Genomic DNA, 20,207 nt, shown 5'->3' with positions numbered 1-20,207 from the left:
CTCCAGGACACCTACACCACCCGATGTCACAGGAAGGACCATAAAGATCATCAAGGAAAACAACCACCCATCCACTGCCTGTTCACCCTGCTATCATCCAGAAGGCGAGGTCAGCACGGTGCATCAAAGCTGGGCCCGAGAGACAGAAAAACAGCTTCTATCTCAAGGCCATCAGACTGTTAAACAGCCACCACTAACATTGAGTGGCTGCTGCCAACATACTGACTCAACTCCAACCACTTTAATAATGGAAAAATGTATGTAAAAATGTATCACTAGCCACTTTAAACAATGCCACTTAATATAATGTTAACATACCCTACATTACTCATCTCATATGTATATACTGTACTCTATACCATCTACTGCATCTTGCCTATGCCGTTCTGTACCATCACTCATTCATATATTTTTATGTACATATTCTTCATCCCTTTACACTTACATTACTCATTGGTTATTACTGCATTGTCGGAACTAGAAGCACAAGCATTTCACTGCACTCGCATTAACATCTGCTACCATGTGTATGTGACAAATAACACTTGATTTGATTTGGATTTGATGATTGCACCAAAAGGTCTCTGCTCGACTGTCCAGTGTTCTTGTGAGGCTTAGTTAGGTTATATTGAGGCACCAGCAGAAGAAACCCTGTTACTTGTTAAGGGGGAAGAACAAGAAAGATGTACACTATATACTTCTGTCTTTGATTCATTTTGCCCTTCTGATAATCAGATAACAGCAGGAGTTCCCAGTTTTTCCCCATAGGACATTACTAATGCGGAAGTTCACTGATTAATCACTTTACTACTCACTGCAGTAAAAACACCATGAATTTGCGAAAATTATTTGATTCTGTTCCCATTTCTTCCTTACTTAATTCCACCCATGACAGAGGTTGAATAAAGACTTACTGGTCGTGTCTGGTGTCAGGGACTCCACGGTCCATCCTGAGCTTGTCACACTCCACCTGATTGAACTTGTTGCGAGCGTAGGGATCCTGCCCCGGCCGCACCACAGTAGCACCGACATACAGGTCCTGGTCAAAGTCTTGCCACCTCACCTTGCCTGCAAACCAGATCAGAGACACAGGATATTAAATAAATATACAGTACAGCAGTGTTTCCCCTATTTTCATTTAGCAGCAGTTGCCACCACTCCAAAAAATATGTAATTTAGCTTTTAAATGGATAGTGCAATTTTGGCAATTAAGCCCTTTTTCTAGTTACCAATAGTCAGATGATCCATTTACAGTCATTATGCCAACGCTAGTTAGCAATGGCTTGCAAAACTACCTTAAAACTTCATTCAAACTGCAGACAGAGACATAAAAATGGTATCCATGAGTTCATCTGAGTAAATTGAAAAAGAGCTTAATTTCCAAAATCTCACACTATCCCTTTAAGATCAAATCAAAGTTTATTTGTCATGTGCGCCGAATACAACCTTACAGTGAAATGCTTACTTACAGGCTCTAACCAATGGTGCGGAAAAAAAGAAGATATGTGTGTGTATGTAAGTAAAGAAATAAAACAACAGTAAAAAGACATTTGAAAAAAAGAGTAGAGACAAGTTACAACTTATATTTGTAGCAAACAGAGTGAGCAGTGGCCCGAATGAAGGCCACGAGCGCTCAGCCACCGCTTGCTCATCATCACCCTACAGTGCAGTGGCACACATCAGTTATATTTCAGATGGTGTCAACATAATTACATTTTTGCATTTTGGAGTCTTCTTTAAAAAGGTCACCAGAAATCATTCAACAATTTAAAATAATAATAATAATCTCCCGCTACCTTTGCCACCCCTGCTGAAAATACTCCTAGGGGAAACACTGGTACAGTGGACAACAGCACAGTAAATTAAGATATTCTAACCTCTTTCCCCCTTACTGGGCAAAAAACAGCTGCTAGCACTTCATCACAAGTGACCATCGTGTTTAGTTTTCACATTCCAGAGTTTAAAGATGATTTGAGAGCCATTACCAAACTAATAAGAGCCTGCATTACAAACTCTGTGTCTCTTTCGCTCCCTCTCGCAGGAGCGCACACTCACACAGCCTAGTCAGATTATTACACATATAAAAAATGGTTTTATAAACATCCATATTTAATTGTAATGCTTGCCACAACAACGTATCAAAAACAAAATGTCCCCACACACACTGGATATCAATGCGGCTAAATACTAATGCAGCTGTTATGTGATGTTTATTTAACCTTTATTTAACTAGGCAAGTCAGTTAAGAACAAATTCTTATTCAAAATGATGGCCTACCCCAGCTAAACGCTAACAATGCTGGGCCAATTGTGCGCCACCCTATGGGACTTCCAATCACGGCCGGTTGTAATATAGCCTGGAATCTAACCAGGGTCTGTAGTGACGCCTCGAGTGACGCAATGAGATGCGCCACTCGGGAGCCCAAAGAATGAAGCCTCTAAAACACGTGAGCATTTGATTACATTGTCTCTCAGACAGGGTGGGAGCACGGAGAGAAAAAAGACCATGAGCAATTCATCTCATGGAGCTCTGGCAGCCTGTATTCCGCATGATAATTAGGAGGGTATGAGAATAATCTGTCACTGATGCTAATTGTTCCACAGAAATGTAATGGTGAATTGCATGCCGGGGGCATTATAACTAGCTTAGCTTAAAAGGGAAAGCAGATGACCTTGTCATTTCCATGATTAACATGTGCAACAGATGACTATTTATGAAATTAATGTTGCAATCTATTAAATGGTTCAGTCTCAGGTCATCATGTTCTGGAGCTTGATCTAAATAGATGGCCAGTAGAACGAGCACGACATTTCTTTTGTCATCTGTTTTTTTTAAACAAAATATCTTCACGTACATAACCCTCATTACGTTATTAGGTTACATGTTAATTTTGCTAATAACAGCAGTTAAGTCTGTATGGTCTGGTGGTAATAATGTACTAGACTTGTAAAGAGGAAATCAAATCTTCCACGCCCACTGCCATTCCTGAAGACCCATTATAGGCTGCAGTATATTCCCGAAACATAAGGTATATAACGATCCCTTATACAGTAGCTTTAGTTTATCAGACCTAGGAACTGGTTCCTGTCCAGATCTGTGATCCTGCCCTCAGATACCAGTTAAGAACAGGTTGTCTCTCCTTTATTGCATTTCCTTTGATGTGAAAGTTCAACAGTTCATCCATCCATCTCTCCTCGGCTGCAACATTCCTCCTCTGGCTGTGTTTACTTGACAAAAAGCTTTTAAAACATGTCACTAAAGTTGAAAGATGTTTAAAAAATTGCTCTTGGGTAAATAGGAATCTATTCATATAATAGCAATCTGAACAGGATCTCAGAGAGTCATGTCTACTGGTAACTGGCCTACACACAATACCACATAATGTAAAAGTGGAATTATATTTTTAGAAATTAAAAGCTGAAATGTCTTGAGTCAATAAGTATTCAACCCCTTGGTTATGGGAAGCCTACAAATGTTGCTTAACAAGTCACATAATAAGTTACATGGACTGTGCGCAATAAGTGTTTTTATGACTACCTCATCTCCGTACCCCACACATCTCTGTACCCCTCAGCAGAGCTTTGAATTTCAAACACAGATTCAACTACAATGACCAGGGAGGTTTTCCAATGCCTCGCAAAGAAGGGCACCTATTGGTAGATGCGTTAAAAAAAATAGACACTGAATATCCCTTTAAGCATGGTGAAGTTATTAATAACACTTTGGATGGTGTATCAATACACCCAGTCACTACAAAGATACAGGAGCCCTTCCTAACTCAGTTGCCGGATAGGAAGGAAACTGCTCAGGGATTTTACCATGAGGCCAATGATGGCTTTTAAACAGTTGCAGAGTTTAATGGATGTAATGGGAGAAAACTGAGGATGGATCAACATTGTAGTTACTCCATAATACTAACCTAAATGAGAGTGAAAAGATGGAAACCTGTACAGAATTAAAATGTTCTAAAACATGAATCCTGTTTGCAATAAGGCACTAAAGTAAAACTGCAAAAAAATGTGGCAAAGAAATGAACTTTGTGCTGAATACAAAAAGTTAAGTTTGTAGCATGTTATGGGTATGCTTGTTATCAGCAAGGGAGTTTTTCTTTTCTATTAAAATAAATGGAATAGAGCTAAGCACAGGCAAAATCCTACAGGGAAACTTGGTTCAGTTGGCTTTCCAACATCTCAAGCTCTTCATTCAAAGACTCATTCATGGACACTCTTACTGACAGTTGTGGCTGCTTTGTATGATGTATTGTTGTCCCAACCTTCTTGACCTTTGTGCTGTTGACTTTGCCCAATAATGTTGGTACCATGTTTTTGTGCTGCTACCATGTTGTGTTGCTACCATGTTGTGTTGCTACCATTGCTGTGTTGTCATGTTCTGCTGCCTTGTTACGTTTTCGTCTTAGTCTCTCTTTATGTAGTGTTGTGTTGCTACCATTGCTGTGCTGCTACCATGTTGTGTTGCTACCATTGCTGTGCTGCTACCATGTTGTGTTGCTACCATGTTGTGTTGCTACCATGTTGTGTTGCTACCATGTTGTGTTGCTACCATTGCTGTGTTGTCATGTTCTGCTGCCTTGTTACGTTTTCGTCTTAGGTCTCTCTTTATGTAGTGTTGTGTCTCTCTTGTTGTGATGTGTGTTTTGTCCTATATATATATATATATATATATATACATACACACAGTGCCTTGCGAAAGTATTCGGCCCCCTTGAACTTTGCGACCTTTTGCCACATTTCAGGCTTCAAACATAAAGACATAAAACTGTATTTTTTTGTGAAGAATCAACAACAAGTGGGACACAATCATGAAGTGGAACGACATTTATTGGATATTTCAAACTTTTTTAACAAATCAAAAACTGAAAAATTGGGCGTGCAAAATTATTCAGCCACCTTAAGTTAATACTTTGTAGCCCCACCTTTTGCTGCGATTACAGCTGTAAGTCGCTTGGGGTATGTCTCTATCAGTTTTGCACATCGAGAGACTGACATTTTTTCCCATTCCTCCTTGCAAAACAGCTCGAGCTCAGTGAGGTTGGATGGAGAGCATTTGTGAACAGCAGTTTTCAGTTCTTTCCACAGATTCTCGATTGGATTCAGGTCTGGACTTTGACTTGGCCATTCTAACACCTGGATATGTTTATTTTTGAACCATTCCATTGTAGATTTTGCTTTATGTTTTGGATCATTGTCTTGTTGGAAGACAAATCTCCGTCCCAGTCTCAGGTCTTTTGCAGACTCCATCAGCTTATCTTCCAGAATGGTCCTGTATTTGGCTCCATCCATCTTCCCATCAATTTTAACCATCTTCCCTGTCCCTCCTGAAGAAAAGCAGGCCCAAACCATGATGCTGCCACCACCATGTTTGACAGTGGGGATGGTGTATTCAGGGTGATGAGCTGTGTTGCTTTTACGCCAAACATAACGTTGTGCATTGTTGCCAAAAAGTTCAATTTTGGTTTCGTCTGACCAGAGCACCTTCTTCCACATGTTTGGTGTGTCTCTCAGGTGGCTTGTGGCAAACTTTAAATGACACTTTTTATGGATATCTTTAAGAAATGGCTTTCTTCTTGCCACTCTTCCATAAAGGCCAGATTTGTGCAATATACGACTGATTGTTGTCCTATGGACAGAGTCTCCCACCCTGTAGAGTCTCCCAGCTGTAGATCTCTGCAGTTCATCCAGAGTGATCATGGGCCTCTTGGCTGCATCTCTGATCAGTCTTCTCCTTGTATGAGCTGAAAGTTTAGAGGGACGGCCAGGTCTTGGTAGATTTGCAGTGGTCTGATACTCCTTCCATTTCAATATTATCGCTTGCACAGTGCTCCTTGGGACGTTTAAAGCTTGGGAAATCTTTTTGTATCCAAATCCGGCTTTAAACTTCTTCACAACAGTATCTCGGACCTGCCTGGTGTGTTCCTTGTTCTTCATGATGCTCTCTGCGCTTTTAACGGACCTCTGAGACTATCACAGTGCAGGTGCATTTATACGGAGACTTGATTACACACAGGTGGATTGTATTTATCATCATTAGTCATTTAGGTCAACATTGGATCATTCAGAGATCCTCACTGAACTTCTGGAGAGAGTTTGCTGCACTGAAAGTAAAGGGGCTGAATAATTTTGCACGCCCAATTTTTCAGTTTTTGATTTGTTAAAAAAGTTTGAAATATCCAATAAATGTCGTTCCACTTCATGATTGTGTCCCACTTGTTGTTGATTCTTCACAAAAAAATACAGTTTTATATCTTTATGTTTGAAGCCTGAAATGTGGCAAAAGGTCGCAAAGTTCAAGGGGGCCGAATACTTTCGCAAGGCACTGTATATATATATATTAATAATAAATATCCCAGGCCCCCGTCCCCGCAGAGGGTCTTTTGCCTTTTGGTAGGCCGTCATTGTAAATAAGAATTTAACTGACTTGCTGAGTTAAATAAAGGTTAAATAAAAAATAAAATAAAAAACACACTGGGAGACACTTTTCAGCAGGACAATAAGCAGGCCGAATATACACTGGAGTTGCTTACCAAGACAATATTCCATGTTTTGACTTAAATCGGCTTAACTCTATGACAATACTTGAAAATTGCTGCCTAGCAATGATCAACAACCAACTTGACAGAGCTTGAAGAATTTTTAAAAGAATAAATGTGTACATATTGTACAATCCAGGTGTGCAAAGCTCTTCGAGAATTACCCAGAAAGACACAGATGTAAATCACTGCAAAAGGTGATTCTAACATGTGTTAACTCAAGGGTGTGAATACTATGTCAAATGACATATTACTGTGTTTCATTTCAATAAATTTGCAAACATTTCAAAATTGGGTATTGTGTGTGGATGGGAGATTATTTTTTTTTGATTCAACCAACTTTCAGGCTGCAACAACAAAATGTGGATTAAGTCAGAGGGTTATTCTAAAATGACCTTATTCTAAAATTAAATAAAACAGTTTTTCCCCCCTCATCAATCTACATACACTACCCCCCCATAATGACGAAGCAAAAACGTGTTTTTAGAAATGTTTGCAAATGTATTAAACATTTTAAAATGATATGACATTTACATAAGTATTCAGACCCTTCACTCAAGTCTTCTTGGGCATGACGTTACAAGCTTGGCAAACCTGTATTTGGGGAGTTTCTCCCATTCCTCTCTGCAGATCCTCTCAAGCTTTGTCGGGTTGGATGGGGAGCATCGCTGCACAGCTATTTTCAGGTCTCTCCAGAGATGTTCGATCGGGTTCAAGTCCGGGCTCTGGCTGGGCCACTCAAGGATATTCAGAGACTTGTCCTGAAGCCACTCCTGTGTTGACTTGGTTGTGTGCTTCGGGTCGTTGTCCTGTTGGAAGGTGAACCTTTGCCCCAGTCTGAGGTCCTGAGCGCTCTGGAGCAGGTTTTCATCAAGGATCTCTCTGTACTTTGCTCCGTTCATCTTTGCCTCGATCCTGACTCATCTCCCAGTCCCTGCCACTGAAAAACATCCCCACAGCATTATGCAGCAACTACCATGCTTCACCTTAGGGATGGTGCCAGGTTTACGCCTGACGTGACGCTTGGCATTCAGGCCAAAGAGTTCAATCTCAGTTTAATCAGAACAGAGAATGTTGTTTCTCATGGTCTGAGAGTCCTTTAGGTGCCTTTTGGCAAACTCCAAGCGGGCTGTCATGTGCCTTTTACTGAGGAGTGGCTTCCGTCTGGCCACTCTACCATAAAGGCCTGATTGGTGGAGTGCTGCAGAGATAGGAGAATCTTCCAGAAGGACAACCATCTCCACAGAGGAACTCTAGAGCTCTGTCAGAGTGACAATCGGGTTAACCTCCCTGACCAAGGCCCTTCTCCTCAGATTGCTCAGTTTGGCCAGGCGGCCAGCTGTAAGAGCCTTGGTGGTTCCAAACTTCTTCCATTTAAGAATGATGGAGGCCACTGTGTTCTTGGGGACCTTCAATACTGCAGAAATTGTTTGGTATCCTTCCCCAGATCTGTGCCTCGACACAATCCTGTCTCGGAGCTCTAAAGACAATTCCTTTGACCTCTTGGCTTGGTTTTTGCTCTGACATGCACTGTCAAATGTGGGACTTAATAAAGACAGGTGTGTGCCTTTCCAAATCATGTCCAATCAATTGAATTTACCACAGGTGGACTCCAATCAAGTTGTAGAAACATCTCACGGATGATCAATGGGAACAGGATGCACCGGAGCACAATTTCCAGTCTCATAGCAAAGGGTCTGAATACTTACATAAATAAGGCATCGGTTTTTATTTTTAATACATTTGCAAACATTTCTAAAAACCTGTTTTCACTTTGTCATTATGGGGTATTGTGTGTAGATTGAGAAAATCAAATATTTAATACATTTTAGAATAAGGCTGTAACGTAACAATGTGGAATGCACTGTATAGGCCATCAACTAAGCCTTATAACTTCCATTGCACTTCTTGAGCAGAGCAGCAATAGTGGAGGCAGACATAGGCTAATTGTGTCTATGGGCTGGTGTGCTATGCAGCAGATTCCTCACATATCAAATCAGTTCATATGATAGCATTGTCAATAAGTAAGAATGATTACTCTAAAATTGAGTGGTCTTCTCATCAGCACATAACACACTGTACACAACAGTACTGTATCAAAAGCACAAAGTGGTGGCCAGAGAAACAGCTAGCAGCATCATAATAATTAAAACCACCATTCGTGGAGAAAGACATTCCTACAGGGACTGAGAATACACAGCAGCATTCTCAATCAAAGCCAAATGAAGCATGTTCTGTACAGAAGTTAAGAGGGAGAGAAAAGGACCTGCAGCAGAGCAGGATACAGCCGTCATCAGTATAATTAGCTTGGAGCCGCCAGGCTGTGACCTCCACAACGCTTCCATCCAGACATGCTCACACACACACACACACACACACAAACAAACAAAGCAACAGACTTCAGAAAATGAAAGTGTTACACAACCCAATCATAAACCTCTATGTAGAATTAATTTTAAGAAACAAGCAAGTTCGCTGAGACTTCACATCGACCTAATGAAGTTCAGAGCTTTACGGAATTAATTTAATACAACCTTGAGGCAAAAAAACCTGACTTGTTTTCTCTTCAGCTCGACTGTAGCAGTAAAGCAATAAAAAATTATATGTGTGGACACCTACCTGTCGAACATCTCAATCCAAAATCATGGGCATTAATATGGAGTTGGTCACTCCTTTGCTGCTATAACAGCCACCCCTCTTCTGGGAAGGCTTTCTACTAGATGTTGGAACATTGCTGCAGATACTTGCTTCCATTCAGTCACAAGAGCATTAGTGAGGTCGGGCACTGATGTTGGGCGATTAGGCCTGGCTCGCAGTCTGCGCTCCAATTCATCCCAAAGGTGTTCGATGGGGTTGAGGTCAAGAATCTGTGCAGGCCAGTCAAGTTCATCTACACTGATCTCGACAAACCATTTCTGTATGGACCTCACTTTGTGCACGGCATTGTCATGCTGAAACAGGAAAGGGCCTTCCCCAAACTGTTACCACAAAGTTGGAAGCAAAGAATCATCTTTGTATGTACTGCCAAATTCTCTAAAACAACATTTGGGGCAGCTTAGGGTTGAGAAATTAACCTTAAATTATCTGGCAACAGCTCTGGTGCACATTCCTGCAGTCAGCACGCCAAATGCACGCTCCCTCAAAACTTGAGACATCTGTGGCATTGTGTTATGTGACAAAACTGCACATTTTAGAGTGGCCTTTAATTGTCCCCAGCATAAGGTGCACCTGTGTAATTATACTGCTGTTTAATCAGCTTCTGGATATGCCACACCCGTCAGGTGGATGGATTATCCTGGCAAACAAGAAATGCTAACTAACAGGGATGGGCTCCCGAGTGGCGCAGCAGTCTAAGGTATTGCAAAGCAGTGATTGAGGCGTCAATACAGACACCCTGGTTCGTATCCAGGCTGTATCACAACCGGCCGTGATTGGGAGTCCCATAGGGCGGCACACAATTGGCCCAGCGTCGTCCGGGTTTGACCGGTGTAGGCAGTCATTGTAAATTAGAATTTGTTCTTAAGTGACTTGCCTAGTTATACAAAAAATTATAATAATTATATTTAACAAACTTGTGCACAGAATTTGAGAGTAATAAGGTTTTTGTGCATATTGAACATTTCTGGGATCTTTAATTTCAGCTCATGAAACACTTTACATGTTGCGTTTATATTTTTGTTCAGTATACCTCAAAAGACTTCATACCTCTCCACATTGATCTGGTACTGGCTGTCTGTATATAGCTCCATTCTTGTGTATTTTAGTTTATTCCTCGTAATACTATTTTATTTTAAACTCTGCATTGTTGGGAATCATTTCATGGTAAAGTTTACATCAGTTGTACTTGGAGCATGTGACAAATAGAATTTGGTTTGATTTGATAGCAGATAGAACAGACTAATTAAAAGGCAATTTTCACAGACATTCCATTATACTTTGGAGTCAAAAAAGGATTAATTGTACATTAGGCCATCTGGAAATTAGCTTAATTAAAAATGGGCACCCTTCTGCAAATTCTTTGTTTAACTCAAACTTGAGTGTTAAGCCGAGTGACCTAAATAGCATAAGCCACTGAAACAAGACACAATTGAATATTGATAGGGGTATTCTTTTCTACATAAAATACAGGAAACAAAAGCAGATGGGAATGATTTTTCTTCCCTGCCCTACCTTTATAGAAAATATGGAATGTTTATGACATAAATTAAAAGGAACAGCTCTCCCCCAGAACTACCTTGCCAAGGAAAGAATGTGACAGTCACAGTTATGATGGTAAAAATACTAAAATATATATATATATTCGTACATATATATCTTCGTACATGGCATGCTGCTTTTTTAAATGCATAAAAAGCCTATCAAGTCAGCATATGCTTACACCTGAGGCTTAATGCATTAAGCAGCCCTGCTAAATTGGATCCCGGGTTTGGTTGAGCGCATGGGCTCGCAAATTGTTACGACAGGGGCTTTTCTACATGGGTGATTGGCATGAGGACAAGGATCAGACATTTGTAAAAACACCCAGATTAATTCAGATGCTTTTCATAGCATCTCTATATATACACACACACACACACACACACACACACACACACACACACACACACACACACACACACACACACACCTTGCATAATTAGCCCTGACCTTATGAACAGTAAAGGTAGTTTACTAGTTTTAAACAGAGCCACAGCTGACACCCTGCTCTATTGCAAAGTAGCTTGAACAACATGTCGATTCATTTTCTCTACAGGACTCTCCTGCGCCTGTGTGTAAATGGAAGGGCTAATCAGAATGGATGGCGCTGTGGGATGCCTGGCAGGGCTGGGATATCTGGCTCTTACCTGGGGGGAGTGTCTCCAGACTGTGGGTTTTGTCATCTGCGTTGCTGTGGACCTGGGCCTGATTTGATGAGTCAATAGCGTTCCAGTCATCCTGCCAAAGAAACACAAAGACACATGAATATAGAAACAAATAGTGAAGGTAACTTTTTTACATTCAGTGGAAAATATATTCTTGCTCTCCTCAGAAAAGGATGATCTAAACATAGAAAATGCTCACCCCCATGTTTCATAAATAGCAGTGTTCCTCAATGACATGTCTGAGTAGTTTAAACCGAGAATGTTAAGCACATTTCCCAGACTAATTCTCATTGCAAATGGTTAGAAAAAGTTGTAATAATACTTTAGTTTTCCTATTTCCCAGTTGGTGTTATTGATTTATTCGTTCAGGGTTAACTGTGGAATTACAAATGCATGATTTGCATCATCGTGTTACTCTGGCAACGAGTTGCCCCTGACCTAGCATTGCGCTGCTTCGAGAAGCTTTTAAAAATATAAGTGAGCTTGTCAAAAGCATCTTGATGAAGAAAAAGGTAAAGTGATCCTATGACAGACAGTTCACCATCATTCAATTTACATTCAAGAACTTAGAACGTAGGCTACTTCCCCAAACCAGATAGACAGGGGAAGGACAGAGGACATGTTTTATTCAGCTTAGGGCTCGCAGCGATTCAAATAACTTCACAACTTGTATGTTGAATCATGCATTAGACCTTCTCAAGAGTCAGACAAAAATAACTTCTGCGTGGTATTTTGGGTTAACCACAGGGTATAAATTACACCCATATACAAAAAAAACAGCATGTTTGATACAATCTAATGGACAAAATACGTTGTTGTCTCCTTGTCTACTACCATCAGGATAAACTGAAAGAAACTGTCTAGACTACAAAACCTGATGCAGGTGCTCTTGAACATTCCAATCATCTCCAGGTGCGTCATTGCATCCACAACAATAAGTTATGTGAGGATTCACAGAACGGAATGTGATGGAGAGGAAATGTCAATTGGGGAGTGGCTGCCGTTCTGATCTCACGGCAGAAACAAAAGCAGAAGGACAGTCAGTGACTAAACAGCCAAAAGGGATTTCCATCCGTGTTAGAACACACAGGAGTTGTGTGCCTGCACAAAGCCAGTAAAGATTCCCCACACTGCGGGAGCCTTTGGCCTCAGCATATAGCACATTTGATCATTCTCGCCTGCCTCCATAACAAACTGTTGGGAAATATGGCCAGGCTGACAATGAGAGCATGGGCCAAGCCAAACGGTGACACACTGCAGTGCTGCAAGCCTGTAACACAACGTGGGCTGGCTTGGTAATAACTCAAGAAGGCCTCTTGCCAAGATTAGCAGTAAATAAACAAACAGGTGGGATGGTATGGAATGGACAGAGAGCAAGCTACTGAAGTCCTGTCCAGAAGCCCTCGCTTTACAAAACGCGATCAGCATCTGGTCTGGTCGACTGGTCCCCTCAGTCAGCCCAAAATGTACAGGTGGATGTGGCAAAGAAAAGCATTTAGATGCTCAGCATTTGATCATATTAACTTATCAAAGTAATATCTATATATTTAGACAGATGAACATGAATGAGTACTTAATAATGTCCTGTGAATCACCAGCAATTATGAAAAATGTGCTGCATTTCTTTTAGAGCATGATTATGCGTTCTGACTTCTTAGTCCTAGGCGCCTTTTTTCTCAATTTCCACCTAAATGATGTGCCCAAAGTAAACTGCCTGTTGCTCAGGCCATGAAGCCAGGATATCCATATAATTGGTACCATTGGAAAGAAAACACTTTGAGGTTTGTGGAAATGTTAAAATAATGTAGGAGAATATAACACAATAGATATGGTAGGAGAAAATCCAAAGAAAAAACAAACGGAAATGTTTTATTGTTGTTGAGAGACCATCCTCTTAGAAAGGCAAGTAAAAGGTCATATTGAAAATTAGCTCCCTGGATGCAATTCCTATGGCTTCCACAGGGTGTGCTCCCCATGTGTCAATAAATGCACAGTTAAGTTTTTTAACTTCAAAAACTAATAAGAAATAATACGTTTTAGTACAGGGACACAGTCTTGGAAATTCATGTTTGTGTGTGCCATTAACCAGTTGGATTTAGGGGGCGCTATATGAAAAACGTTCCCGTTTTAAACAAGATATTTTGTCACGAAAAGATGCTCGACTATGCATATAATTGACGACTTTGGAAAGAAGACACTCTGACGTTTCCAAAACTGAAAAGATATTGTCTGTGAGTGCCACAGAACTGATGTTACAGGCGAAACCCAGATAAAAATCCAACCAGGAAGTGCCGCATTTTTTGAAACCGCCTCATGCCAATGACTCCTTATATGGCTGTGAATGAGCTACGAATGAGCTTACGTTTTCCACGTTTTCCCCATGGTGTCTACAGCATTGTGACGTCTTTTTAGGCATTTCCCTTGAAGAATGGCTGTCAGGGACCATATATGGCATGTGGTCACATGGTGTCTCCCGCAGAAAACCTTGCGTAAAATACTGAGGTAGCCATTTTTCCAATCGCTTCTTATGAGAAACCAACTGCCTCGACGGATATATTATCGAATATATTTGTTAAAAACACCTTGAGGATGGATCCTAAACAACGTTTGCCATGTTTCTGTCGATATTATGTAGCTAATTTTGAAAAAAGTTTGGCGTTATAGTTGTAGCATTTTTCGGTTGATTTCTCAGCCAAGCATGGTGAAGCATGGGAGCTTTTTCGCCTGCAAAAATAATATTTTGGGAAAAAAGGAACATTTGCTATCTAACTGAGAGTCTCCTGAGTGAAAGCATCCAAAGTTCTTCAAAGGTAAATGATTTAATTTGGTTGCTTTTCTTATTTTCGAGAAAATGTTGCCTGCTGCCAGCAGAGCCTAGCATAGCATTATGCCATGATAAACGTACACAAATGCTTGTCTAGGGTTGGCTGTAATGCATATTTTGAAAATCTGAGATAACAGTGTTGTTAACAAAAGGCTAAGTTTGTGTTTGAATATATTTATTTCATTTGCGATTTTCATGAATAGGAAAAGTTGCGTTATGCTAATGCATTGAGGCTATGATTACGCTCCCGGATACGGGTTTGCTCGTCGCAACTGGTTTTAAGACAGGACGCACCTACTAAAATCGGTTTCCTATTGAACATACTTCTTTCCATAAGAAATATTATAGTTTGATTACATTTTAGGGTAACTGAGGAGTAAATAGAAACATATTTTAACTTGTTGAAACAAAGTTTAGGGGTAGATTTTCGGATTCCTTTCTCTGCATGTTGAATGAGTGGATTACTCAAATAGATGGTGCCAACTAAACAGACCTTTTGGGATATAAAAGAAGGATTTTATCGAACAGAACAACACTACATGTTATAGCTGGGACCCTTTGGATGTCAAATCAGAGGAAGATTTTCAAAAAGTAAGTGAATATTTAATCGTTATTTGTGAATGTATGAAACCTGTGCCGGGGGAAAAATATTTTGATGTGGGGCGCCTTCCTCAAACAATCGCATGGCATGCTTTTGCTGTAATAGCTACTGTAAATCAGGCAGTGCAGTTAGATTAACAGGAATTGAAGCTTTCAGCCGATATAAGACACATATGTACCTAAATGTTTAATATCCAGAGTCAATACATATTAGAATCGCCTTTGGCATCAATTACAGCTCTGAGTCTTTTTTGGTAAGTATAAGAGCTTTGCACATCTGGATGGTTCAATATTTGCCCATTATTATTGAAACAATTCTTCAATCTCTACAAATTGGTTGTTGATCATTGCTAGACAACCATTTTCAAGCAGATTTTATATAAAACTGTAACTCTGCAACTCAGGAACATATCTTCTTGGTAAGCAACTCCAGTGTAGATTTGGCCTTGTGTTTTAGGTTACTGAAAGGTGAATTGGAAAGTTGGAAAACAGACTGAAACGGGTTTTCCTCTAGGATTTTGCCTGTGCTTAGCTCTATTCCATTTCTTGTTTATCATGAAAAGTCCTTAACGATTACAAGCACATGATACAGCCCCCACAATGCATGATGCAGCCCCCACAATGCTTGGAAATATGGAGAGTGGTACTCAGTAAAGTGTTGTATTGGATTTGCCCCAAACATAACACCTTGAATTCAGGACAAAAGATGAATTACTTTAATGCCATGTTGCAATCAGGATGCATGTTTTGGAATATTTGTATTATGTACAGGCTTCCTTCTTTTTGCTCTGTCAATTAGGTTAATACTGTGGAGTAACTACAATGTTGTTCATCGATCCTCAGTTTTCTATCACAACCATTAAACTTAGTTTTAAAAAGTCACCATTTGCCTCATGGGGAAATCTCTGAGCGGTTTCCTTCCTCTCCGACAACTGAGTTAGGAACAGAGTATGTCAGCTGAGCGGAGCGTGCCCAATTCACAAAGGCTGAAACGTTGTCCTTCTTGCCCGCTCTAATTTTGCTCCAGTAGCACTCACTTCACAACCTCAGGGCATGCCCACCTCAGCATGCATTTGTAGGCTACATGTGTGCTGCTATAGCCCCTTGCTTTAGCTACCGTCATGGAGTTCACTAAATATTTTCATTAAGAAACTGACGAAAGACACGGGTGCTAAATCAAGGTGACTTACAAAGATGAAGACCCAGAGCAAGAGAGGGAGTGCGGTGATGTTTGGGCTCCTGAGTGGCGCAGAGGTCTAAGGCACTGCATCTCAGTTCAAGAGGCATCACTGCAGTCCCTGGTTTGAATCCAGGCTGCATCACATTTTTTATTTAACCTTTATTTATACAGGTTTTACTCATTGAGATAATATCTCTTTTCCAAGAGAGACCTGGTCACATCTGGCCGTGATTGGGAGTCCCATAGGGCAGCGCACAATAGGCCCAGCGTCGTCCGGGTTTGGCCGTCATTGTAAATAAGAATTTGTTCTTAACAGACTTGCCTAGTTAAATAAAAGGGTAGTGTCCACAATTAAATAATCATTGTGGAATCTGAAAATACACTTATCCCAAAAGCATGATGATGTACTTACTACGTGCACATGCTAAAAGAAAGGGAGATAAGTGCGTCATTGTGGCAAAATATTTATAAACCAAAAATCTGATATTTTAACTGTTTTGTATAGATAATTAGAACAAATATGAACAATAGGCCATAATTGATTTTGGCCCAATAGGCCTGGCATATTTCCACATTCAAGGTGGTTTCCATTTTGATTGGCTTATTTTGACTAAAAACCTTATCTATAGAAAAAAATAACAACCACTCTGCATCTTTGCCCAGCCTGGCAAGAGTGGCCAAAAGGGTGTTTAGCATCCCCAGTGGCTCTGCAAATGTGGAGAGGATATTTTCCGCTGCTGGCCAGCTATCCAGGCACAATCGCATGCGCCTGAAGCCACAGACTGGCCAAACTCGTGTTACTAAAAATGAATTCAAAAGGCATTAAAAAGTCATTTTGTGTTTAATTTGTATTTAATTCTAAGTAAGTCACAGCCTATAAGTGCCATTTATAGACAATCATTTAATACAACAAAATGCTGTTTAAATGCTGAGTGCTTTATGTTCCTACCAGCCTGTCATGTCGCACTCTCAAATGCATTTCTTTGTATGCTATAGCTTTGAAGTAATTGAAATAATATAGCTAATTCATTTTCGTTCCTTGGGCTCCCTGTCTGGCTCCTGACCTATTTAGTGTTTATATGCTGTTTAATATAACATGTAGCCTATTTGAAAATAAGACTGTTCTTACATGACCTTTTCATGTTTATTCAAATACTTTTCATTCAAAGCCATATGGTTGGGTTTCAATACTTAAACTATTGGTAGGTCCAGGTAGTCACAAAACTAGATGGATGTTAATGAATGGAGCGGCAGTTTTTTTCTCTGTGAGCACAGAGCGGTTTTTAGCAGTGCGGGATTTCCAACCGCTCAAATGCTCTGGTTAGGAAGGATGCCTGTATCTTCATAGTATAATTAATAACTTTTTAATGAACTTATTTAGGCTTGCAATAACGAAGGGATTGAATACTTATTGACTTAAGACATTTCAGCTTTTCATATTTAAGTAATTTGTAAAAAATTTGAAAAACATAATTCCACTTTCACATTATGGGGAATCGTGTGTAGGCCACTAAAATTTCCCTGCTGTGCTCTGCTTTTACATATGACACTGTAGTATGTACGCCCTGTTATGAACAGCAATGCTACCATCTTTCCGGTACATCATTTATCTGATCTGGTACAGTAGTAGACTACTACAGTAAATTATATTCTAGTTTTTGGCCTGCCTGACTCCCATTATGTAATCTTTGTGAGTCAGGGCCATTTCAGGTCTGGGAGCCAATTGTGGGAGAAAGCAGGTGTGAATGCAGAGAGCTCAGAGGAACATCCATCTCAGTTGGCATGGTATAACCGCACAGCAACTGTTCCCCCTCACTGAGCCATACATGCACTGCCAGGGGGCATTAGCAGGCAGCAGCCAGACTGGAGGCTCTTTTAGGCTAGTTTGTGGAAGGCAGGCTGGAGCAGAGGAGCAAAGTTCAACCAAAAATGTCCCCTCTTCTCTGAGGATGCTGCAGCTTCAGTTGGGACAGGGAACTGTAGAACTTGAGAGTAGAAGAGGGTAGGGAAGAGAGTAGAAGAGTATATTTTGAGTGCTCTTCAGAGATCAGGAAACGTATAAGACACAGCTGTTAGGGTTATGTAGGAATATGTGGGGTCATGACAAGCTTGAACTACTGTAGAAGCAAGCAGAGAATGCATCGGTTAAGAGAACACAGATATGATTCCTCAAGAAGAGTCTGCCAGAGTAACACTAAAGTACAGTTAAATATTTACAATCCCTGCTGATAGAACAGGTAGGAAGACCTAGCACTTGTCTTAACAGAACTATCCTTGTCATACTGTACTAAGATACTGTACTGTGTTTGCTTTCATTATCAGTCAGATCTGAAGTGTCGTAAAGTGTATTGAGGATTTGGTCCCTTCATGCATTTCAATTAACAGGTGTGCCTTAAAGGTTAATTTGTGGAATTTCTTAACTTCGTAATGCAGTTGTGTTGTGAAAGGGTTGGGGTGGTATAAAGAAGATAGTCCTATTTGGTAAAAGACCAAGTCCATATTATGGCAAGAACAGCTCAAATAAGCAAAAGGAAACGACAGTCCATCATTACTTTAAGACATGAAGGCCAGTCAATACGGAAAATTGATTCCAGTGCAGTAGCCAAAACCATCAAGCACTATGATGAAACTGGCTCTCATGACAACCGCCACAGGAACGGAAGACCCAGAGTTACCTCTGCTGCAGAGGATAAGTTTATTAGTTACCAGCCTCAGAAATTGCAGCCAAATAAATACTTCAGAGTTCAAGTAACAGACACATCTCAACATCAACTGTTCAGAGGAGACTGTGTGAATGAGGCCTTCGTGGTCGAATTGCTGCAAAGAAACCACTACTAATGGACACCAATAAGAAGAGATTTGATTGGGTCAAGAAACACAAGCAATGGACATTAGACCGGTGGAAATTTGTCCTTTGGTCTGGAGTCCAAATCGGAGATTTTTGGTTCCAAACGCCTCGTCTTTGTAAGACGCATTGTGGGTGAACGGATGATCTCCACATGTATATTTCCCACCGTAAAGCATGGAGGAGGTGTTGTTTTGGAGTGGGGGGGTGCTTTGCTGATGACACTGTCTGTGATATATTTAGGACCCAAGGCACACTTAACCAGCATGGCTACCACAGCATTCTGCAGTGATACGCCATCCCATCTGGTTTGGGCTTAGTGGGACTACCATTTGTTTTTCATCAGGATTATGACCCAATACACCTCCAGGCTGTGTAAGGACTATTTGACCAAGAAAGAGAGTGCTGCATCAGATGACCTGCATCAGATGACCTAGCCTCCACAATCCCCCGACCTCAACCCAATTGAGATGGTTTGGGATGAGTCGGACAGCAGAGTGAAGGAAAATGTGCTCAGAGTGCTCAGCATATGTGGGAACTCCTTCAAGACTGTTGGTAAAGCATTCCAGGTGAAGCTGGTTGAGAGAATGCCAAGAGTGTGCAAAGCTGTCATCAAGGCAAAGAGAGGCTATTTGAAGAATCTCAAATATAAAGTATATCTTTATTTGTTTAACACTTTTTTGGTTACTACTTGATTCCATGTGTTATTTCATAGGTTTGATGTCTTCACTATTATTCTATAATGTAGAAAAAGAAAAACACTTGAATGAGTAGGTGTTCTAAAACTGTTGACCGGTAGTGTACATACAAGCACTGAATTATACAGTGAGTTAACATAGTGCATGCCAATCATAGCCAAGCTACTCTTAGGTGGAGGGGAGACTGAATGTCCACTTCTGCAGATGAAGCCAGCTCTGTTAAGAGGTTAGGAGCTGTGGAACCTGAAGGTTTAAGTGGGTTTCGATGGTGTCTCAGCTGTTCTAGATACATGGCTGAAAGCCCTGCAATGAACAGTGAGCACATCTCTTAGAGCTGGGAGGAGGAGAAACATTCCTCCTAATAACATCAGCCTGAACATCCCACAGAGAGGAGGCAGAGCAAGGCTGGCCTCACACCAACTGTGCTCAGATGGATTATATTTGCCTGGCTAGACAGGGCTGCAGAACTGCACAACAGCATGTGCAGTACACAGAAGTCCCGTTATTTGGCGATAAATTGAAAGAGACCGCAAACACCATCTTCGGTTGCCAACTTCAGTTTGATTAATGACAAAGTATGCATCTTGAGGGTATTCTTGTACACACTGGCTTATGGTGCTGCACATGCTGAAATGTCAGAGCCAGGCAACA

At 40.7% G+C, this 20,207-nt stretch overlaps 1 protein-coding gene across 2 annotated transcripts in view; it reads right to left on the bottom strand.

Annotated features, from left to right (window-relative positions):
* LOC109870196 (polypeptide N-acetylgalactosaminyltransferase 2-like) overlaps positions 1 to 20,207 on the bottom strand; it is a 96,765-nt gene that overhangs the window by 22,643 nt on the left and 53,915 nt on the right. For both annotated transcript variants that reach the window (XM_020460600.2, XM_020460602.2), the window contains exons 2-3: positions 11,392 to 11,482; positions 915 to 1,068 (exon numbers count right to left, since the gene is read on the bottom strand). In XM_020460600.2, coding sequence (XP_020316189.1) covers positions 915 to 1,068; positions 11,392 to 11,482 — 245 coding nt within the window. The remainder of the gene's footprint in view (positions 1 to 914; positions 1,069 to 11,391; positions 11,483 to 20,207) is intronic.

Source organism: Oncorhynchus kisutch, linkage group LG25 (genome assembly GCF_002021735.2).
Source record: "Oncorhynchus kisutch isolate 150728-3 linkage group LG25, Okis_V2, whole genome shotgun sequence".
NCBI lineage: Eukaryota > Metazoa > Chordata > Actinopteri > Salmoniformes > Salmonidae > Oncorhynchus > Oncorhynchus kisutch.
This window is presented reverse-complemented; position numbering and strand designations above follow the sequence as displayed.